We start from the raw sequence: 25,396 nt of genomic DNA, 5'->3' as shown, positions 1-25,396 counted from the left end.
TGGCATCCTAACTAAAAATAAAGTCGCCCGAACAAGGCTGTCCTTAGCCCTGTCCGGATGGGTCATTAATACATAACACATTGTTATTGATTGAAACGTATAAACCAGCCTGAAAACACAGCATTCAAAAACATATTAACAGTTAAACAGTAAATATATTTTGTCGCCTTTCAGCCAACTCGAGAACATTTCTATGATAACGTTGCATGTCTTGTATCTCATTTCGAAACAATTACTGTCCCTACAAGTTCAAACAATCTCAAAGTAGTTGGTCTTTTCAAAATAGCATGAGTCCCCAGAACCACTTCTAATCAAGTATGTCTTTTAACTTTTTAGTTTTATGTCATTTTTGTATTTTGCATTTATTTTTGTCGACCATAAATTAGCCTTTTTACCTCCCCGATGCCGTTAGGTACGTAATAATAATGTTCACAAAAAATAAGAAAAAAAGTGTGCTACCCTGGATATTGATAATGGTATGTTATATGTCTTAACAACCATTCCATAATTCACTTCCACCCTTGATCCATTAGCAAATATAAGAGTAACTATAACATGTTTTTTGTAGAGTCTGTTTACTTGTTATCTGTTTTCAAGCTGAAATTGATATATATTTTCTTCAATAAAAATACTAAATTGACTTAAAATGAGGTAAGACAAATGGAACCATATAAGCATATACTCATGGGGTAATTACGTGTGATTGTGGGTCTGCAAGATAGACTAGAGGGAGCCCTGTGATAGGTAAGTACACCACCATCGCAATCAGGTATAATGTGTTTGTTCTTACGATCTTTTGACATGCATGTCATGGTGTTTCATTTTGTCGTCACTTATATGCATTATACCAAGAGTAGGAATTTTAACTCAAGTAGTACATAACAGACTATTAGTTAAACGTCAAAAAATTGTAATTATATCTTTTGTTTCCTGTCTAACAATAACTCAGAATGTATATTTGATGAATTAAATACATGAAAAGAAATTGTTGACAAAAAGATGTTTTAAACAGATTTATTGTAATTTCAATGATTTAAGCATTTTTAAAGGCAATTTTGTGAATTGTAAGCGTAAAAACAATGTGAAAGAATACACAACAATATTAATACTCTGTAGATTATATTACGTTATCTGTCGGCGACATGAACTGGTTGAAAATGACAAAGATACGGATACAGAGACTTAAATAATCCAGAGACTCACTGATTTCAACTCTCTACGCTCCTGTTTTGTTTGGTTTGTATAATTTAATTATTTACATTAGTTTTGCATTTTACCTTATTTCCTACGGAAACGGTTTACATTTTAGACATTAATGACGTCATGAATTACTACGTGATCAATAAGACTTACTACAGATCATGTACAATATCGATTTTCAATCAAAATGATCTATTATAACAATGAAATACAAAAGCGTTAAAAAACATTATTCCAACTCATACATATGCGAACATACAATACGTTTTCTGAATTGTTAAGGGTTTAACATCTTCAAAGAGAATAAAATCACACAGAGACGTTTTCAACGTTGTCAGCAGATGACTGGGGCACTGAAGTGCAACTTTAACATCTTACTGAAATGTTGTAACCTGGACATGGCAACACTACTCTATCTGGTATGCATAGTTATAATTGATATCATAAGGAAACCATGTGAAATGTTTGAGATGCAGTTAAACTGTCTGAACGGAATAATGCAGCTTACCACCAAAACAACTGTTTAATTGGTGGTTAAGTAAAAATAATAATCATATCAAATTAACGATACAAACTTCCATACAGCAGCGCAATGACGCCTACTAAAATGGCGAAGCTCAAACCTTTAGTCATGTAAGATTGTTTCACTTTTCTTCTTAGATGTTGTGGTGCTTTGTATGAAGGACTGTAAGCTGTCCCTGACAGTTCTGCACTGGAGACGGAGCCGGGCCGGAGTTGATGTAATATTTCCGTTGCTGCACGTATACCGGACTGGACCCCGCCGGACATGTACCCATCCCATTCCATGGCGCCATCAGCGCCGGCAAAGTGTAGTCTTAGAGCAGAAAATAAATTCTTTTTTAAATGATTCCACATGCTTATACCTTCATTTTGATTAAATTAATTTCGTAATCAAAAGTTAATTTCTTGGTTAATTTGTTATATTAATAAGTGATTATATAATCAATCTGCCTATTATGTTAGCTAAGAATGTCAACATTGTATAGCATGCTGTATACCATAACACTGTTTCCTATCCAGGTTGAAGTAATTTGGGAAAGCGAAGCATGTACTACGAATACATCACTATTTGAGAAACCAAATATCCCTGCAGGTTTCTAGTTAAAAAATAAATGTTAAATCCAAATCAAAACAAAAGAGACAACACAATATTAATTAACTTATTCCCTGATTTTCTCTGAGTGTGTTTTGACGACATATTGCCTCCCCCAAGGTTCCCATACACAGACATCTCGATATCACTATGAATAGTCTCCCCTGGTGTTTCCTCATATCGAAACTTCAACATGTAGTAAAATAACCCGAATCCCCTCCCACTAGGGGTCCTGTAGAGAGACAACTGTGCAACACAATCTGTCTCCCTATGGTTTTATACAATCACACTTTAATGGGACCTTCCCAGAGGTTTCTGTTATGCAAACACAAATACAAGACGATAGTTACCTCCCCTGCGGTTCCCGGAGACCAGCAGCAAAGTTTCGCATTGCCCCTGTACTGACTCCTGCTAAAGCGCCTTCTATGAATAGCTCTTCACTCCAGTCCTTCTCAAAGTAATCCAGGCAGGTTTCCGCTTGCGACCCGAAGAAATCAGTCAATGACTTTAAAACTGCGTTTTTCCTTGTGTGAGCCTGAAACGGGAGGGTCGGGTATAACAGATGAGGATTCAATGAAATTGGGAACAAACCAATGCCTATTCTAAGTATTAGGATTATGATATGTCAGTTCGTAACAGTATGATGTGTTATAATTTTAAACCTGAAGATCCCTTTACGAGGGTAAAAGTACGAGTGTGAGAAGGTGCGATTTCGTTTTTATTGTATATGTTCGAATAATTTAAGGTTTTGTTCCGGGTACTCCGTTTTCCTCCCACAATAAGGCCCACAGGTGCGCTAACATCCGGGCCACAAGAATAATTTTATCAACTGACAGACAGTAATTATAACTTTCTTCGAAGTTGTTGCTGCGTCCACCAAAACGTACACCATGATCTCTGTTACGCTATTCAACAAATACAATTTCTTATTTTCGACCTAAAACTGTCTTTTCTACGTCATATAAAATATTTGAAAGAAACTGCTCGAAAGCTCTAAATATTCTCATGTATCTATTGTTCAGACAGATTGATAAGCAGACCGTGACCTGCTGCTAGTTTACGTCGCTCATTGATTCAAAGCTTTACTATGGTTTTGAAAAATCTCGCATTCTTCTGTTCAATTCATCCCACAATTTCTTTTACTCACAATTGTATATAAACAGCTCTAAGGTCGCAAAGGAACTTGCTGCAGTATGTGTGGTTGGCAACCTGTCGTTTGCCCTCCAGTTCTTACATTTTACAGCTAAAGCAATTGCAGTTGGGTTGTAATTTGATGAAATTGAAAAGAATTAAATGAAAAAAAGCAATATTCTGTTCTGTTTTGTTGTCGCTACTACAAATATTAAAAAGTCGGAACTTTGACAATGTTCTCATGCAAAACATCGCCCTGCGTATTAACAGGATTGTAGTGTCCTGCCGCATGATTTATCTCAGTCTGTAAACCCGGTCAGAATAGGAGACTACAAACGAAAGGTACTAAACTGCCATAATATGATTTTAAATCTTTCATAGCAAATTATATAAAATTAATGCTCCGAAGGGAAATTTGCAATTCAACCTAATGTAGGCTCATTTGCAACAGGTATATCATATCGCAGAGAGGAAGTTGCCCTCTCGCGACTACACATGGGCCATAAATATATATTACGCATGGTTACATTTTACGTACGGAAGGTCAACTTTATTGTCATGCATGTGATCAACCTTTGAAAGTAAAATAGTTCATGATTGAATGCGATAATGTTAAACAAATACGTGACAGATTCTATAATGCACCGTCCATGAAAAGTTTATTTGATACAGTTTTTTTCAATTGAAATATGCATGTTTACCGTGTTGTCTTGCCCTAAATGACTTGCATGAACGACTGACCGTGAAGCAACACAAAAACAAAAAACAATACCCACTTTCTGTCTGCTCCATTGTATAGCTTGATCTCCCGACAAGAACGCCAACAGCGCGGGACTTCCTTTCGGAGTTGTTGCATCGCACACAGCAGACAGAGGGCCTACGTCACATCCGCTTACGTCACTAGGACCACCATACGTCAAAGCCTCTCCAGATTGGCCATTGGACTTCCAGAATGCCTGTACATCAAGTTATTTCTTGCGTTAGAAAACAAATTGAATTCTGCATTTTTTATCAAAACTTCAATATGAAATTGAACACCATTTTATGAACTATTAATTATGGTATGAATGTATTTTTTTTTTGCTTTCACACTTTATAACAATAACTTTAACGTCATTCATTCCTTAAAATTACATTATAAAACCTATTTTTTGTATTCTGTATGTATTGACAGTAAAAGTCGGGGTTTTCTGTCTGGCAACACTCCTAACAAACTTGGTCACTTCAGCGATTGACTATGTATCCATTGCATTGGTCGACATGTCCATACAGAAAGATCAGACTATTTGTTGTCCCTTATGACCTATCTTGTGTTGATGGGCCATTAACCATGTAATAATACTAATACAGAAAGATCAGACTATTTGTTGGCGCTAATGACCTATCCTGTGTTGATGGGCTATTAACCATGCAATAATAGTAATACAAAAAGATCAGACTATTTGTTGGCCCTAATGACCTACCTTGTGTTGATGGGCCATTAACCATGCAATAATACTAATACAGAAAGATCAGACTGTTTGTTGGCACTAATGACCTATCTTGTGTTGATGGGCCCTTAACCATGTAATAATACTAATACAGAAAGATCAGACTGTTTGTTGGCACTAATGACCTATCGTGTCCTGATGGGCCATTAACCATGTAATAATACTAATACAGAAAGATCAGACTATTTGTTGGCGCTAATGACCTATCCTGTGTTGATGGGCTATTAACCATGCAATAATACTAATACAAAAAGATCAGACTATTTGTTGGCCCTAATGACCTATCCTGTGTTGATGGGCCATTAAGCATGTAATAATACGAATACAGAAAGATCAGACTATTTGTTGGCCCGAATGACCTATCTTGTGTTGATGGGTCATTAACCATGTAATAATACTAATACAGAAAGATCAGACTATCTGTTGGCCCTAATGACCTATCTTGTGTTGATGGGCCATTAACCATGTAAAAATACTAATACAGAAAGATCAGACTGTTTGTTGGCACTAATGACCTATTTTATGTTGATGGGCCATTAACCATGTAATAATAATAATACAGAAAGATCAGACTGTTTGTTGTCCTTAATGACCTATTTTGTGTTGATGGGCCATTAACCATGCAATAATACTAATACAGAAAGATCAGACTGTCTGTTGGCCCTAATGACCTATCGTGTGCTGATGGGCCATTAACCATGTAATAATTCTAATACAGAAAGATCAGACTATTTGTTGTCCCTAATGACCTATTTTGTGTTGATGGGCTTTTAACCATGTAATAATACCAATACAGAAAGATCAGACTATTTGTTGTCCCTAATGACCTATTTTGTGTTGATGGGCCATTAACCATGTAAAAATACTAATACAGAAAGATCAGACTGTTTGTTGGCTCTTATGACCTATCGTGTGCTGATGGGCCATTAACCATGTAATAATAATAATACAGCAAGATCAGACTATTTGTTGGCCCTAATGACCTATCCTGTGTTGATGGGCCATTAACCATGTAAAAATACTAATACAGAAAGATCAGACTGTTTGTTGTCCTTAATGACCTATTTTGTGTTGATGGGCCATTAACCATGCAATAATACTAATACAGAAAGATCAGACTATCTGTTGGCCCTAATGACCTATCTTGTGTTGATGTTCCATTAAACATGTAATAATACTAATACAGAAAGATCAGACTATTTGTTGTCCCTAATGACCTATTTTGTGTTGATGGGCTATTAACCATGTAATAATACCAATACAGAAAGATCAGACTATTTGTTGGCCCTAATGACCTATCTTGTGTTGATAGGCCATTAACCATGTAATAATAATAATACAGAAATATCAGATTATTTGTTGGCCCTAATGACCTATCCTGTGTTGATGGGCCATTAACCATGTAATAATAATAATACAGAAAGATCAGACTATTTGTTGGCCCTAATGACCTATCTTGTGTTGATGGGCCATTAAACATGTAATAATACTAATACAGAAAGATCAGACTATTTGTTGTCTCTAATGACCTATCGTGTGCTGATGGGCCATTAACCATGTAATAATAATAATACAGAAAGATCAGACTGTTTGTTGTCCTTAATGACCTATTTTGTGTTGATGGGCCATTAACCATGTCATAATACTAATAAAGAAAGATCAGACTATTTGTTGGCCCTAATGACCTATCTTGTGTTGATGTTCCATTAAACATGTAATAATACTAATACAGAAAGATCAGACTATTTGTTGTCCCTAATGACCTATCCTGTGTTGATGGGCCATTAACCATGTCATAATAATGATACAGAAAGATCAGACTATTTGTTGTCCCTAATGACCTATCTTGTGTTGATGGGCCATTAACCATGTAATAATAATAATACGAATACAGAAAGATCGACTGGGTAGATACATTGAGAACGTAAACGAATTAAATAATGTGGCAGCTCGTTCGACCTGAGAGGTCTATTCAGAACAGACCTGCTGTTACCAAAAGCATGCCGTGAGAGGCGACCTATGCGGGAGACCCTCCTGTAGCATTCTATTGTACCAATTTGAATTTCCAGACTATAATATATATGTTTGAATCCCCCCATTTGACTCGTTGGAGTAAATAACTGTAAAGCACTTTAATTTTCGCGTAAATTCCCAGAGACCTTGTTCAAAAATAAAATGTTCCGCGGAAAACACTTTGTAAATAACATTAACGGAATGAAATATCCCGCTCCTGTTGTATTACCTCCTCGTACGTTATAACGACTTTGATGCAGTTTCCAAAAGGCATCCATTTCTCTATCTCTCTTCGCTGTAAGGACAGCTGGGGCTCAAACTGTATTTGTCCTGTGAAAGATCAATATTACACTTCAAATAATTGTCGAGATGATATTGGTGTAAAAATTCCTACTTATTTGTTGAAGATGGACAGAGTTCCTTTGCTGCACCTGACTGTCTGGGAAACTGGTGAAAGGCATACCTATAATTAATTGGTCCCTGCAAGTAGGTCGTAAGAATTGTATTTGCTGTCCCTAGCCTATTGCATGATCGTAATAGGTGACTAAATTTGGGATCTTATCTTTTCTCTTCTTTCTAAATAACGTTCTTCTTCCTAATGTCTTCCTTGACAATGCATCACTTTTGGCCTTTAGCTAAGCGTTCGCCCCTGTGAGGAAGGCTTTGGGTTCTGTCCCCTGGCCGAGACATACCAACGTCTGTAAAAATGGTAGTTTCTATTCCTGCTTAACGCTGAGCAATTTAGGAGTGGGACGACTGGTTCGCCCGGTGTCAGTATAATGTGACCGGGTGGAGTGTCATCCTAGGTGTATTCGGACCTATGTTTCAGTGAGGTAGGACTATAAAGTCGCTATCACAAGGAGACAAACACGAACATATCGCAGCCTCACAAAACACACACGCATGCATCTTGCACACAGGGGAGGCCGTCCTAAAATGACCATAGCTGTTAATAGGACGTTAAACAATACAAACCAAACCAAATATTCATAGTTCACTCACTTGCAACCATCGGCGGTGCGGCCATCACTGCTCGCTTACAGCTCACTGTCAGTCCGTTCTGGCATTTCAGTTGAATGCTTTCCTCACTCTGAAACAAGTATATATTGAAAGAAAATTTAAGGGTTTTAACGTTTTATGTTATAAATTGGTTGTGTATCAGTAATATTTGTATTATTTTTATATCCTGTATTGCTTTTTGGACACAAAAGGTTGAAAGGCTCAATAGGAGTGGTCTTACAAAATAGTAAGATTGGAGATCATGAAGCAAACGAAATGTTAAAAACACAAAATTGGATCAGGATTATTGGTGCCGTTTCGGACATTGGTATTTCAACCTTATCGTAATATACCTCAACAAATACACCAACATACCGCCTCCATCAGACTACATACATCACACACGTGTTCTTACTAGATCTTAGCTGTTAATAGAGCTCGAAATCCATTCAACCAAATCAAACAGTTGTCGTCTATGTAAGATATTGACATCAACATCTGAGGTGACTTATGTAGGGCACCTGCAGGGGGGTTTCTTTAGGGGACATTTTAAAATAACCAAGAATATTCCTTCCATATCTCAACGAATGTTTCGTACAGGCGACTAATGTGAGGACCCTGCAGGACCAGGTTTTTTGTCCCTGTCACCTACAAAAAGGGACATTGACCTTAAGTGATCCGCCGCTTCCACTGCAACACTTTGGATATTTTTTAGTTTACTATCTTTCCTGTCTACTTCCGTTCTTTTTTCTTCCCATTTTCTTCCAGGATGTTTTCAAATGGTAGTTGGTACTCCCTGCTTAACGTTCAGCATCAAAGGTGATTGCACGAACTGATTCACCTGTTGTCAGTATAATGTGACAGGGCGTTATGCTGTGCTGGGTGCCTTCGTCATGGTATTTCAGCGAGATTGCACTATAAAGTAAACCCATATCCGCGCTATCACAAGAAGGCAATTACACAAACATACCTTGTCTGCGGCAAACATTCACACATGCACGCTTACACAACACACATGGGGGCACGACCTTAAATGACCTTAGATGTTGCAATAGAACGTTTAATAAAATAGTCCTCATATATTGCTGACTGATACGGGACGTTTAATACCAAACAAAACAAAACAAATCGCTCTTTGTATTTTCGACAGAAGGTTGTTGCATATTGTTCAAAAACATCAACAACATACACGGACATTTACCTGTATCACCTTAGTAACAGCGTGCTCCAGCAGGACATTGTCTGTCCCGACTTTCTCCGCTAAAATCTTAGAGATCTGCTGCGTTCCTCCCTGTAAGTAAATGGTTGGTACACACTTATATCCGGGTACTACGTGCAAAACAAGCTAATGAGTGAAGCTCCATCACATATATCCCGTAGAGTATTGTTACATGTATAAACTCACTACAAACCTGTTTATGTAAGTGAGGACGCCAGTCTAAGATTATTTGATCATAGGGTACATGTGCGATCCCGATATGATATAATTGTCCCTCTTTGTATACAGTTACACCAAACAAGAAGTTCCTACCTTGACTTTTAAACCCTGAGCGGAGTCTTCATTTGTTTCCACCATGGCCATTAGTCCACCGGCGGATGACATCGTACTAAGGAAGTAAAGAGTCGATATTTGTGACGGTTCCATGGTAATCAAGGAACGAATGAAGGCCGCTATTGTCTCGTAGGCACCTACACAAAGACAGGTATACAGAGTTATAGCCCCTACACACAGACATGTATATATAGTTACGGCCCCTACACACAGACATGTATATAGAGTTACCACCCCTACACACAGACATGTATATAGAGTTACGGCCCCTACACACTGACACGTATATAGAGTTACGGCCCCTACACACAGACATGTATATAGAGTTACGGCCTCTACACACAGACATGTATAAATAGTTACGGCCCCTTCACACAGATATGTGTAAAGAGTTATGGCTCTACACACAGACATGTATATAGAGTAACGGCCCCTACACACAGATATGTATAAACAGTTATGGTTCTACACACAGATATGTATATAGAGTTACCGCCCCTACACATTGACACGTATATAGAGTTACTGCCCCTGCACACAGACATGTATATATAGTTACGGCCCCTACACAAACACATGTTTATAGAGTCGTGGCTCCTACACACAGACATGTATATAGAGTTACCACCCCTACACACAGACATGTATATATAGTTACGGCCCCTACACACAGATTTGTATATAGAGTTACGGCCCCTACACACAGACATGTATATAGAGTTACCACCCCTACACCCAGACATGTATATATAGTTACGGCCCCTACACACAGATTTGTATATAGAGTTACGGCCCCTACACACAGACATGTATAAATAGTTACGGCCCCTTCACACAGATATGTGTAAAGAGTTATGGCTCTACACACAGACATGTATATAGAGTAACGGCCCCTACACACAGACACGTATATAGAGTTACGGCCCCTACACAAAGTCAGGTATATAACATGTATATAGAGTTACGGTCTCTACACAAAGACAGGTATATAGAGTTACCGCCCCCACACACAGACATGTATATAGAGTTATAACCCCTACACACAGACATGTATATAGAGATATAACCCCTACACACAGACATGTATATGGAGTAACGGCCCCTACGAACAGACACGTATATAGAGTTAACGCCCCTACACACAGACATGTATATATAGTTACGGCCCCTACACACAGACATGTATATAGAGTTACGGCCCCTACACATTGACACGTATAGAGAGTTACGGCCCCTACACACAGACATGTATATAGAGTTACGGCCCCTACACACAGACATGTATAAATAGTTACGGCCCCTTCACACAGATATGTGTAAAGAGTTATGGCTCTACACACAGACATGTATATAGAGTAACGGCCCTACACACAGATATGTATAAAGAGTTATGGCTCTACACAGAGATATGTATATAGAGTAACAGCCCCTACACATTGACCCGTATATAGAGTTACTGCCCCTACACACAGATATGTATATATAGTTACGGCCCCTACACAAACACATGCTTATAGAGTCGTGGCTCCTACACACAGACATGTATATAGAGTTACCACCCTTACACACAGACATGTATATATAGTTACCACCCCTACACACAGACATGTATATATAGTTACGGCCCCTACACACAGATATGTATATATAGTTACCACCCCTAAACACAGACATGTATATATAGTTACCGCCCCTACACACAGACATGTATATATAGTTACGGCCCCTACACACAGACATGTATATAGAGTTACGGCCCCTACACATTGACACGTATAGAGAGTTACGGCCCCTACACACAGACATGTATATAGAGTTACGGCCCCTACACACAGACATGTATAAATAGTTACGGCCCCTTCACACAGATATGTGTAAAGAGTTATGGCTCTACACACAGACATGTATATAGAGTAACGGCCCTACACACAGATATGTATAAAGAGTTATGGCTCTACACAGAGATATGTATATAGAGTAACAGCCCCTACACATTGACCCGTATATAGAGTTACTGCCCCTACACACAGATATGTATATATAGTTACGGCCCCTACACAAACACATGCTTATAGAGTCGTGGCTCCTACACACAGACATGTATATAGAGTTACCACCCTTACACACAGACATGTATATATAGTTACCACCCCTACACACAGACATGTATATATAGTTACGGCCCCTACACAAACACATTCTTATAGAGTCGTGGCTCCTACACACAGACATGTATATAGAGTTACCACCCCTACACACCGACATGTATATATAGTTACGGCCCCTACACACAGACATGTATATAGAGGTACGGCCCCTACACACATACATGAATATAGAGTTACGGTCTCTACACAAAGACAGGTATACAGGGGGACCGCCCCTACACACAGACAGGTATATCGAGTTATAACCCCTACACAAAGACATGTTTATGGAGTAACGACACCTACGAACAGGCATGTATATAGAGTTACGGCCCCTACACACAGATATGTATATAGAGTTACGGCCCCTACCCACAGACATGTATATAGAGTTACGGCCCCTACACACATACATGTATATAGAGTTACGGTCTCTACACAAAGACAGGTATACAGAGTTACCGCCCCTACACACAGACATGTATATCGAGTTATAACCCCTACACAAAGACATGTTTATGGAGTAACGACACCTACGAACAGACATGTATATAGAGTTACGGCCCCTACACACAGACACGTATATAGAGTTATAACCCCTTCACACAGACATGTATATGGAGTTACGGCCCCTACACAAAGACATGTATATAGAGTTATAACCCCTACACACAGATAAGTATATGGAGTAACGGCCCCTACGAACAGGCATGTATATAGAGTTACGGCCCCTACACACAGACATGTATATAGAGTTATAACCCCTACACACAGATAAGTATATGGAGTAACGGCCCCTACGAACAGGCATGTATATAGAGTTACCGCCCCTACACACATACATGTATATAGAGTTACGGCCCCTACACAAAGTCAGGTATATAGAGTTACAGCCCCTACACATTGACACGTATATAAAGTTACCGCCCCTACACACAGACATGTATATAGAGTTACGGCCCCTACACAAAGTCAGGTATATAGAGTTACAGCCCCTACACATTGACACGTATATAAAGTTACCGCCCCTACACACATACATGTATATAGAGTTACGGCCCCTACACAAAGTCAGGTATATAGAGTTACAGCCCCTACACATTGACACGTATATAAAGTTACCGCCCCTACACACAGACATGTATATAGAGTTACGGCCCCTACACAAAGTCAGGTATATAGAGTTACAGCCCCTACACATTGACACGTATATAAAGTTACCGCCCCTACACACAGACATGTATATAGAGTTACGGCCCCTACACAAAGTCAGGTATATAGAGTTACAGCCCCTACACATTGACACGTATATAAAGTTACCGCCCCTACACACAGACATGTATATAGAGTTACGGCCCCTACACAAAGTCAGGTATATAGAGTTACAGCCCCTACACATTGACACGTATATAAAGTTACCGCCCCTACACACAGACATGTATATAGAGTTACGGCCCCTACACAAAGTCAGGTATATAGAGTTACAGCCCCTACACATTGACACGTATATAAAGTTACCGCCCCTACACACAGACATGTATATAGAGTTACGGCCCCTACACACAGACACGTATAGAGTTATAGCCCCTACACGCAGACATGTATATATAGTTACGGCCTCTACACACAAACATGTATATATAGTTACGGCCCCTACACACAGACATGTATATATAGTTACGGCCTCTACACACAAACATGTATATATAGTTACGGCCCCTACACAAACACATGTTTATAGAGTTATGGCCCCTACAGTGCACTCCAACTTACATGATGTACAAAACGATGATTCTGTAAACACTGTACGAGTCCTGGTGTAGGGTGAATTTAACACTAAGCGAATTAGGACTCTGTCGGTGAAGGGCGAAAGTTTCCCGGTATACAGTAACTATCTATGAACGTTAATGGAGAAAGAGGTCCCCAAACTCATGGCGCCTGGTATTCATGTTTCTCTCCTCAGTTAACTGAGATGAATTTAATTGGTAGTTTAAAAAACTTGTAATTTATATATTAGTCTTTGCTTAAGAGGCCTTCAATCTCCGGCCCTTGAATGCATTTTAGTTTTGTTTCATTTGATCGTAATTAGACAAAACAAACTCTTGTTGTCCTGATGTGAAATGGCAATAAGATTTTTAAACAGACCACGTGTCCACAGCGATTCCTTTAGGAACGTCTCTAGAGTTTTGGTATCCCACTCCTCGCCTCTACTACAGTTATAGGGATCCCCGTGGTCGACCTGCTTCTGGAGTCTCTCTACCTGGTTGATACAACACGTGTAAACATGATTATAACTAAGGTAACCACTGGAATCAATCGCGTCACGTGAAACATTATATTTATATTAGTTTATCATTTGTTGAAAAAAAAAATGGTTCGTTACCCTTCACATCCACGTCACATGGAGATAACTTGATGTCTAGCATTTGTACAGAAGATTCTTCTGTAACCGATGAGAATAAACCGTCATCGCAAATGCTGATATGGCTATGAAACTCGTATTATAGAAAATGTTGGCTTGTTCAATGGGGACATGACGTCATAGAAAAATGATATAGCCACAAACATCACAGAAATTACATGGCGTTAAGGAATCTGTCAGTATGGCTAATCTAGACATGACGTCATAGAAAAATGATATAGCCACAAACATAACAGAAATTATATGGCGTTAAGGAATCTGTCAGTATGGCTAATCTAGACATGACGTCACAAGTTCTTCGAATGAATTATAGGAGTAAATAAAGTATCCAACTGTAATATGAAAACAAAGTTTTCACTTTTGATGAAAATCAATACTGATAATATTTGGTGAATAAACAAAAAAAGAAGAAGATTATTTTGTTATTCAAAATTAGGGTTCAAACAACATGTCTTACCTTCCATATAAAAAACAAAAGGTCTATAAGCACAATCGGTGAAAGAGACGGAATCCACTTGAATCTTTGGACCTTTGCACTCCCAACCTGCAAAACCTTTGACCCTGTGGTGAATTGTGGGTAGGTTTCCAGCCCAAATTCCTGGAGCAAAGCCATGATGTCTTTCTGTGATCTTTAAATTTTGATAAAATGCAAATTAACACAGACTATTTTTCGTGTTGGCTAGTAGACGCAAACGATGTACGATTCTTCTTTTAATAACCAAAACTCTATCCAATAACCATTTCTGAACATTCTAAACGGGAATACAACTGCGGGTTGTTAACAAGACAACACACATGTATACATTCTAGATGGGAATACAACTGCGGGTTGTAAACAAAACAACACACACGTATAAATTCTAGATGGGAATACAACTGCGGGTTGTGAACAAGACAACACACACGTATACATTCTAGACGGGAATACAACTGCGGGTTGTAAACAAGACAACACACACGTATGCATTATAGACGGGAATACAACTGCGGGTTGTAAACAAGACACCACACACGTATATATTCTACACGGGAATACAACTGCGGGTTGTAAACAAGACAACACACACATATACATTCTAGATGGGAATACAACTGCGGGTTGTAAACAAGACAACACACACGTATATATTCTAGACGGGAATACAACTGCGGGTTGTAAACAAGACAACACACACGTATACATTCTAGACGGGAATACAACTGCGGGTTGTAAACAAGACAACACACACGTATACATTCTAGACGGGAATACAACTGCGGGTTGTAAACAAGACAACACACACGTATACATTCTAGACGGGAATACAACTGCGGGTTGTAAACAAGACAACACACACGTATACATTCTAGACGGGAATACAACTGCGGGTTGTAAACAAGACAACACACACGTATACATTCTAGACGGGAATACAACTGCGGGTTGTAAACAAGACAACACACACGTATACATTCTAGACGGGAATACAACTGCGGGTTGTAAACAAGACAACACACACGTATACATTCTAGACGGGAATACAACTGCGGGTTGTAAACAAGACAACACACACGTATACATTCTAGACGGGAATACAACTGCGGGTTGTAAACAAGACAACACACACGTATACATTCTAGACGGGAATACAACTGCGGGTTGTAAACAAGACAACACACACGTATACATTCTAGACGGGAATACAACTGCGGGTTGTAAACAAGACAACACACACGTATACATTCTAGACGGGAATACAACTGCGGGTTGTAAACAAGACAACACACACGTATACATTCTAGACGGGAATACAACTGCGGGTTGTAAACAAGACAACACACACGTATACATTCTAGACGGGAATACAACTGCGGGTTGTAAACAAGACAACACACACGTATACATTCTAGACGGGAATACAACTGCGGGTTGTAAACAAGACAACACACACGTATACATTCTAGACGGGAATACAACTGCGGGTTGTAAACAAGACAACACACACGTATACATTCTAGACGGGAATACAACTGCGGGTTGTAAACAAGACAACACACACGTATACATTCTAGACGGGAATACAACTGCGGGTTGTAAACAAGACAACACACACGTATACATTCTAGACGGGAATACAACTGCGGGTTGTAAACAAGACAACACACACGTATACATTCTAGACGGGAATACAACTGCGGGTTGTAAACAAGACAACACACACGTATACATTCTAGACGGGAATACAACTGCGGGTTGTAAACAAGACAACACACACGTATACATTCTAGACGGGAATACAACTGCGGGTTGTAAACAAGACAACACACACGTATACATTCTAGACGGGAATACAACTGCGGGTTGTAAACAAGACAACACACACGTATACATTCTAGACGGGAATACAACTGCGGGTTGTAAACAAGACAACACACACGTATACATTCTAGACGGGAATACAACTGCGGGTTGTAAACAAGACAACACACACGTATACATTCTAGACGGGAATACAACTGCGGGTTGTAAACAAGACAACACACACGTATACATTCTAGACGGGAATACAACTGCGGGTTGTAAACAAGACAACACACACGTATACATTCTAGACGGGAATACAACTGCGGGTTGTAAACAAGACAACACACACGTATACATTCTAGACGGGAATACAACTGCGGGTTGTAAACAAGACAACACACACGTATACATTCTAGACGGGAATACAACTGCGGGTTGTAAACAAGACAACACACACGTATACATTCTAGACGGGAATACAACTGCGGGTTGTAAACAAGACAACACACACGTATACATTCTAGACGGGAATACAACTGCGGGTTGTAAACAAGACAACACACACGTATACATTCTAGACGGGAATACAACTGCGGGTTGTAAACAAGACAACACACACGTATACATTATAGACGGGAATACAACTGCGGGTTGTAAACAAGACAACACACACGTGTACATTATAGACGGGAATACAACTGCGGGTTGTAAACAAGACAACACACACGTATATATCCTAGACGGGAATACAACTGCGGTTGTAAACAAGACAACATACACGTATGCATTATAAACGGGAAAACAACTGCGGGTTGTAAGCAAGACAACACACACTTATATATTCTAGACGGGAATACAACTGCAGGTTGTAAACAAGACAACACACACGTATACATTCTAGACGGGAATACAACTGCGGGTTGTAAACAAGACAACACACACTTATATATTCTAGACGGGAATACAACTGCGGGTTGTAAGCAAGACAACACACACTTATATATTCTAGACGGGAATACAACTGCGGGTTGTAAACAAGACAACACGCACGTATACATTCTAGACGGGAATACAACTGCGGGTTGTAAAGAAGACAACACATTCTAGATAGGAAATAAGTAGTTTTATACTATGTATCTTTCATAATGGGTGTAACCTCAGTTGCGCATTATTTTACAACTTGAAGCTATTCACGACAAAAGGGATCTTTTTATAGATATAACCCAGCTTCTACAAATATAAAAATAAATGACACAAAAGTCACTTTCCTTCATTTCATACAGAAACTGTGTCCAAGTTCTATTGAATTCTGTTTCATTGTAAACATTGTTCCTTAAGTATTGATAAAGTTTGGAATATAACTCACTGTCTGAACAAATAAATCGCATGGTCCAGTTGGTCTGTTAAATGAATGTTTTATTGAATGAAAACAGTTGTTGTTACCTTTTTTACATGTATTATTTAACAATATTTTACAATCTGGGTGTTTTCCAGTTGACTGGTCCGAAGCAATCATTGTTCCTGTACATAAAATGGGCGCTTTAACAGATCCTAATAATGTCCGAGGTATCAGTCTAATTAGTTGTATGTGCAAATTATTTACATCCATACTTAACAAACGTTTGATTGACGTTTGTACTACATATGATATTTCAACGGACGCACAATTTGGATTCCGTCCAGGGGTTAGCACTGTGGATGCTATTTTCGCTTTGCAAACTATAATTTCGAAAACGTTATCTGAATAAAATAGGTTATTATTGTTGTTTCGTAGATTTCCGCAAGGCTTTTGATTTCGTAGATAGAGCAAGCCTGTGGTGCAAGTTAACAAAGCTGGGTGTTCGAGGTAAATATTTGTCTACAATTAAGTCTTTATACTCATTAGTTAAATCTTGTTTCTGATAATGTTGGATTGATGTAAGGGGAAATTTTGTCCCCGTTACTTTTTTCTTTGTTTATAAATGATTTTGAAAATAGTTTTATAGAAAATGGAGCATCCCATTATGATTTTGGGGAATTGAGTTTATTTCTTCTTCTATATGCAGATGATTTAGTTTTATTTTCTGAGTCAATCGAAGGTTTACAAAGCCTCTAGAACAATCTAAGTGAGTATTCCAATAAGTGGAAATTAACAGTTAATACCGATGAAACCAAAGTTATGGTTTTCAGAAATAGTGGTTGTATTAGAGAATCAGAAAGCTGGGTATATAACGGCAACAAAATTTCAATTGTGGATTAATTCTGTTATCTGAGGGTTCTGTTTAGATTTAATAACAAATTCAGTTTTATGGTTAAACATGTAGCAGAGCAAGGTCGTAAAGCGCTTTTTGCCTTACGATCTTAATGTAAACACATTCATTTAAACATCAAAACTACGCTACACCTCTTTGACACATATGTGAGTAGTGTATTCTAGTATGGCTGTGAAATATGGGGTAGTTATAAAGGAGTTGAAATAGAAAGGGTTCATATGGAATTTTGTAAAAATATACTGTGTGTTAAAAACTCTACGTGCAATGCTATGGTATATTTTGAGCTTGGACGACTTCCTCTGGCAAATAATCAGATGCTTCGAATGTTTAAATATTGGTTTAAGTTGTTAAATTGTGAAAATTGTATTCTAAAAGAAGCATATCAGTTTTCATTGAAAGAAACTTGGAGGGAAAACCCGAAACGAAATTGGTTATTATTCATAAAGCATGAAGTATTTGAACTAGGGTTTGGATATGTATGGTTAAGGCAGGCATCTATCGACATCTGTCTACTACCTATTATTAAACAGCGCATAGATGATCAGGCAAAACAAACTGTATTTAACTCGTTTGCCATCTCAGGTAAATGTGATTTCTATAGATATATGGTAGATACCGTGATGTTGCAATATTATTTAACAAAGTTTATACCAAAACAACGTCGAATTATGATTACCAAATTACGTATGTCAGCTCACAATCTTGCAATAGAAACGGGAAGGTACAGGATTGTTGCAAGGAATAATAGATATTGCAGTAACTGTGACCTAATAGAGATAGAAGATGAATTTCATTTTCTATTTACCTGCCCACGTCATCTAGATTTAATGAGAAAATATATTCAAAATTATTACTGGCAAAAACCATCTGTATTCAAACTTATCGAATAAGTAAATACACACAATGTAAAAGAACTAAAGAACTGAATTTGTTAGGTAAGTTTATTAATGAAGCTAACAAACGATTATTTAACTTATAAGTTTGTTTTACCTAATTTTATATTACTCAATGGTATCATGTCCATGTTTTGTTCGTACAATCTTTCTTGTTTAAGATGGTAAATCCTCAACGTTGTTGTATTTGATGAAGATGTATAAGGCAATGATGATGATGATGTTGATGTTGATGATGATGATGATGATGTTGATATTTTGATGATGATGATGATGATGATGATGAAAGTGGTAATGATTTCAATAATGTCGTGATGAATGTTCCAGTTTTATGAAATTCATGTTAATATGGTAAATATTTCATGTTGTTGTACTTTGACAATGATGCTGATGATGATGATGTAGTCGTTGATGTTGATTTTAGGAGATGATTATTTCATGATGATGAGTTATAAGACGACGACGACGGCCACTACGATGATGGTGATGATGATGATGATAATGATGAAAGCGATGAATTATGATTTCGATGATGTTGTTGCTGCTGATTTGTCATGAATGTGCCAGTAATATGAAAGTATTTGTTGTAAATCCTATAAATTGCAAAACTTACGAAAATAAATTAAATTGAATTGAGTTGGTTTATATATATGGTAAATACGTACGTGGACACCCACTGTCCGCCCAAGTCCCAGTGGTCAATGCCGCCATCTTTACACTTGAGAGGCAGAGTAAGTGTCCGGCCGCCAACCCGATCTGTATAAACAACAATGACGATTCATTAAATATGTAAACTGTCAGTTACAATCACATTATTACAACATCGGTCGTCGGAATACAGATAATTTTGATAAACAGTCAATTAAGTGTGTATTATAAAATATAAATCGAAAAAATACCTAACATATCACAGTCATACACAGAATAGCTAAAAGTCAGACAGGTAACTGTCACACAGGTAAGTTACCTGTGGGGTAAGTATGAAACAGACTATAATTGATTAGCCATTGTCTTCCTAAATCTCAACACTTTTCTTTGTTCTCTTAAATTTGGGGTAACTGAGAACACACCACTGAGGCTACCCAAACAGACAGCTACCCATACAGACAGCTACCCATACAGACAGCCTACCCATACAGACAGCTACAGACAGCTACCCATACAGACAGCTACCCATACAGACAGACTACTCGTTTGGTGACAGACACGAACCGGTAACCATTTTGAATTAACCGTGTTTCCTCCTCTGCACGCGTTCCTAAATACAGTTTATGCCCTATATCATAATAAAGAAACATATAGCTGTGACCCATTTGTTTCAGGTCTGATCGACAAATGGTGAGGTTAGCGCCTATTTTTTTATTTTATCTTTAAGCTATGCAGTATTTGAACAATGGTTCTAGGGCGGAACATCAGCAAAATTGATCAGCATAGAAACCCCCTTGTACCACTGCGAGAGTACTATATACACAATTTATAGTTGTGGAACAACATGTAGACTTGGTCTAGCGCCGGCAACAAGGAAGTTAAATTGTCTAGAGCGTCGGTCAATAGTTCAGCCAGGTTCGGATCTTTGTCTGGTGTTTTGTACCAATAAGCAGAAGAGGACAGAACATTATTGAACCCTCGGATCGATATAGGCGACACATGAGTAACATACATGATAAACAATATACAGTATTATAATAGGTAAGGTAGCCTGGAGACTGAAATGTTTGCATAACACATTTCAGAAAGTTACAAAGGTTTTTCATTAATTTTATATAAGTTGTGCCAAATAGTCCACGGTATTTGATAGTATTTGGAAACCGGAAATATTATTTGGGAATATATTTACGACTTCTAGTACAAAAAAAAAAGCTACATTCAAATACATAGTGGTATGTATTCATCACCAATAACTTGTTGATCACAAAGTGAACATAAAGGTTCATTCGTAAGAACATTTTCCCCTCTACCAATTTCAGCAGGAAGTCTGTGGTCACATGTCCGATAACGAACTAGAGTATTCCTTAAATTGTTCGGTAAGATCAAAAGATAAGGTTCTAGCTTTATTTCATTTTCAATCATTCTATAACATGACGATACAAGACGTTTACACAACAAAACAGCACAGGTAACAAACACTTAGACACACGCTGACCAGACAAACCGGTTGGACGAGTACGAGAACAAGTATATAAAATAGTGAAGTACGTCAGTCATACGTACAACTTAAGCATTCTCACTAAGACAATACTATATAGTTTAATCATTTGAATTAAACGCATATTAGAAAATAAACTAAACAATAGCACTGCCACATAACCACCGCCGTATATACATTTATGTTGACGTATTAAGAGTTTTTGATGTAACACAAAATATATGTAATTGACTGCGGTAACCTACTTGTGAATAACCGGTCCCCCCAATGGGCCCCTCGTTGTAATGTGTACATACCTGTATTACAGAACGGATACACTATGCTACCCCAACTGGTATGACAACACCCACGCATTTATGACGATCTGGTAATAAGTGTCACGTACATGTCATTGATTACAATTCTGCAGTAAATGAACACCTTATAAACACTAGTAAACACAACATATAATTAGTGCTTATTTCGCGGATATTTACTTTCACATTCAATTTGAACTTTTACCTTTCGCTTCCAGAACACATATTTTTAATCCTGGGTCCTTTTTGTGGAGGTGATACGCTGCTGACAACCCAGATATCCCCCCGCCAATGACTGCCACATCTACATGTTTCTCCATCCGTAAGTTTTCCGACGGAATATAGTTCAAGATTGTGTTGATTACTTGCCTGCAAACGACACTGTTCCGGGACTAGATTTCACTTCCGGTGTAAATGTCAGTGTTCAGGAGGGGTACCATAAAGGGACATCATTAATATGAAACGTTTTCAAATGCTGATACATTTTGAAAGTATAAAACTACCTAACTTTGCAATTGGTAATAACTACGGGTGTCAAAAGGGACAACAACTTTTGCATTTACAGAATTTCAAAAGAGTGTTAATCATTCGTACGAGTTGCGTCCCCTATAACACAGCTTCGCCGACACGTATGTGGTTATCAACGCGGGCATGAAAGGAAAAATCATTCTTGAAAAGTGGTTTGTGCATGTATATGGTACATAGAATCACGGACTTAGATAGCAATTTAATTCCGTGATAGAATGTATATGAAGTATTGCATAGCTATGTGATAGCAACGGGATTAGGTACAAGTTATACAACTACAAACCTAATTTAATAACCAATCTACTGACTTCCCGGACATTCAATTGCTAGTTAATGTCACTTTCAGACCCCTATGAACACTCAATATAATGCCCTAGAAATATATCACAGAAATCTAAACAAGCTGTCTGGATTTTTCCTCAATTCTCTCACACATTTCTGTAAGCTGGTGTGCATTAGAATGACATAGTTGAAAAACTGACTGATATGTATATAACTGAAGATAATTTTAAAAATACAAGCATATGCAAATATGTAGCGATCAGTTTTCCGGAAACTTTACTTGGAAAATGACAAAATCTTATCAGACAGAACTGAGGTATGAGAGACTTTCAATCACTACTTTGTAAATGTGGCCAATGCTATAGGAGAACACATTAGTTTTACCACTGATTTACATAAAACCATCAACAACAGCAAACACAATTACAATCACAAAGAACATTTTAGCTTCAGAACAGTACAGGAAGAAGACATCACCAAAGCTGTAGCACACGGGAACATTAACCATGCCCCAGGTGTAGACCACATCAGTGCCAAACTCATAAAAGCAGGACAACACTCTCTTACATCCCACATAACAAATCTTATCAACACAACTATCACTTTTGGTTTCTTCCCTGACATCCATATCCAAGATATAGGAACGAACTCTTTTTGATCAGCTCAGCAAATTTTTCGAGCCAGTTTTTGATAATCTTTTATGTGCTTTTAGAAAAGGATATGGATGCCAAACTATACCTTTAGAAAATATTGAAGACTGGAAAAAAGAATTAGATGAAAATATATTTGTAGTTTCTATTTTAATGGACCTATCAAAAGCTTTTGACTGCCTACCACATACAATTTTACTTGCTAAATTATCAGCCTATGGTCTTTCGAAACCTTCACTATATTTAGTAGAAAATTATTTAACTGACATAACTCAACAAATTAAAATTCACTGCCAACTATATAACTAGGCTGATGACAATACCCACATTCATCCTTAAATCTAAACAAACTTGTATCTGCACTAGAACAAGACACAAAAAAACTTATACACTGGTTCGACATAAACAAAATGAAAGCAAACCCTGACAAATTTCAAACACTAGCCATAGGAAAAGGACCCTGTCACAAAACATCTCTTTTAAAATGACACCTCTATTACATACGAAGACAGTACAAAACTACAAGGTGTTGATATAGATTTTCGGCTCTCTTTCGACCTGCACATCTAAAAGACATTTGCAGAAAAGCCTCACAACAATTAAATGTACTTTACAGGAGTAGAAAACACCTAAACAGACTAAATAAACTCACAATATTCCACACCTTTATTCTTTCACACTTTAACTTCTGCCTACTCTCTTGGCACTTCTGCTCTGAAACAAATAGTACAAAAATAGAGAAAAACTCAGTACAGGGCACTCAGATTTATCTATGACTTGTCCAGTTCTAACGATGACCTCTTGACCCGGGCACAGATACCTACTTTAAAAATTAGAAGAATGAGACAAATGGCAATAGAAACATAATTATACACAAAACCGCACCCCCATGCCTGCACGACATTGTCACACCTAAAACCCAAAATTACAGTTTCAGATACACCAACAAATTAGATATCCCACACGTTAGAACCACTACATACGGCACGAAATCATTCAGATACACAGCAGCCTGCCTTTGGAACAAATAACTTCACTCACTTCAAATCTTTAATATCCTCCTGGAACGGTACACAATGCAAATGTTCAGCCTCAACTCCATCACCATTCACTACACACTTCCTGTCTCAATTTTAAATGTATTTTATCAGATCAGTGCTAATTGATTGACTATATCACATGAAATCGTATGTGTTTTAAAATATACTAGATGTATATTGTTCTAACTACAATGTGTAGAATATGTGTTTATCTGATACTAGCTCGAAATCTGAAGTGTTTTATCTCATTTAATATGTGTGAATGTCTAAATGTTGATATATCAAACTTGTCCAAGTGTGAATGTCTTTGTATGTAATATGTATGTCGGTCAAAGGCTCTATAGAGCTTATGCTATTTATTTGTTTTAAAATGCCAATCTACTTTAAATAACATTTATCTTATCTCATCTTATCTGAAGGAGAACGTATACATTATCAGTGGGGTTTTTTGGATAGTATGACTGTTTGTATCTTTTCCTACAGCTTTACAAATTGTTAGAGTCTTAGGAATGTCGATAATATAATCTATAATACAAGGTCTGAGCTGGTCTAGCTTCTATAACAGAGACGTCAACGTCAGCATTGTCAATAGTTGATATACTAACAAGCAAAGTAGTCATTTACAATGTTAGCCATCCCCTTCTTTATTTCCAGTCGAACTCCTTAATGGTCAGTTCTACATGAGTCGCTTGGTGGTCCGAAAGTTCGCGATCTATGTCTCCTTCGTCAGCTTTCTAAAACTGCAGTGTCAGAAAGGAGAATTGGGTCAAAGCGTAAGCTGAGCGTGCGCTCAGTTCTGTCGATAATATTTGTCATTTGGAAGAAGATCATGACATCGACGAGAGAATGAGTATGACCTCATACCAGCAGGTTCACATTTTTGTCTCGTTCAGGGATGTTTCCACCGGAAGTCTAGAAAAATTCCAAGAACGCTTGTGTACAGTCTGGAGGTCTATC

At 37.9% G+C, this 25,396-nt stretch overlaps 1 protein-coding gene across 3 annotated transcripts; it reads right to left on the bottom strand.

Moving 5' to 3' along the window:
- Positions 1-999: 999 nt before the first annotated feature.
- On the bottom strand, positions 1,000-22,360 carry LOC110464212 (probable flavin-containing monoamine oxidase A). 3 transcript variants are annotated; one of them, XM_021519311.1, is made up of 11 exons: positions 22,145-22,360; positions 20,163-20,253; positions 14,526-14,697; positions 13,792-13,906; positions 9,479-9,636; positions 9,149-9,238; positions 7,951-8,038; positions 7,178-7,278; positions 4,222-4,401; positions 2,665-2,849; positions 1,000-2,035 (listed from the first exon to the last, which is right to left on the bottom strand). In XM_021519311.1, the coding sequence occupies exons 1-11, from the start codon at positions 22,257-22,259 to the stop codon at positions 1,762-1,764; spliced, it is 1,569 nt and encodes a 522-aa protein (XP_021374986.1). In that variant the 5' UTR covers positions 22,260-22,360; the 3' UTR covers positions 1,000-1,761. The 3 variants fall into 3 exon arrangements, with proteins under 3 accessions (XP_021374986.1, XP_021374987.1, XP_021374988.1); XM_021519312.1 differs by lacking the exon at positions 22,145-22,360 and having other exon boundaries at positions 14,526-14,690; positions 20,163-20,239; XM_021519313.1 differs by lacking the exons at positions 13,792-13,906; positions 14,526-14,697 and having other exon boundaries at positions 9,479-9,554.
- Between the last annotated feature and the right edge of the window lie 3,036 nt (positions 22,361-25,396).

Source organism: Mizuhopecten yessoensis, unplaced genomic scaffold (assembly GCF_002113885.1).
Source record: "Mizuhopecten yessoensis strain PY_sf001 unplaced genomic scaffold, ASM211388v2 scaffold10973, whole genome shotgun sequence".
NCBI classification, from domain to species: domain Eukaryota; kingdom Metazoa; phylum Mollusca; class Bivalvia; order Pectinida; family Pectinidae; genus Mizuhopecten; species Mizuhopecten yessoensis.
This window is presented reverse-complemented; position numbering and strand designations above follow the sequence as displayed.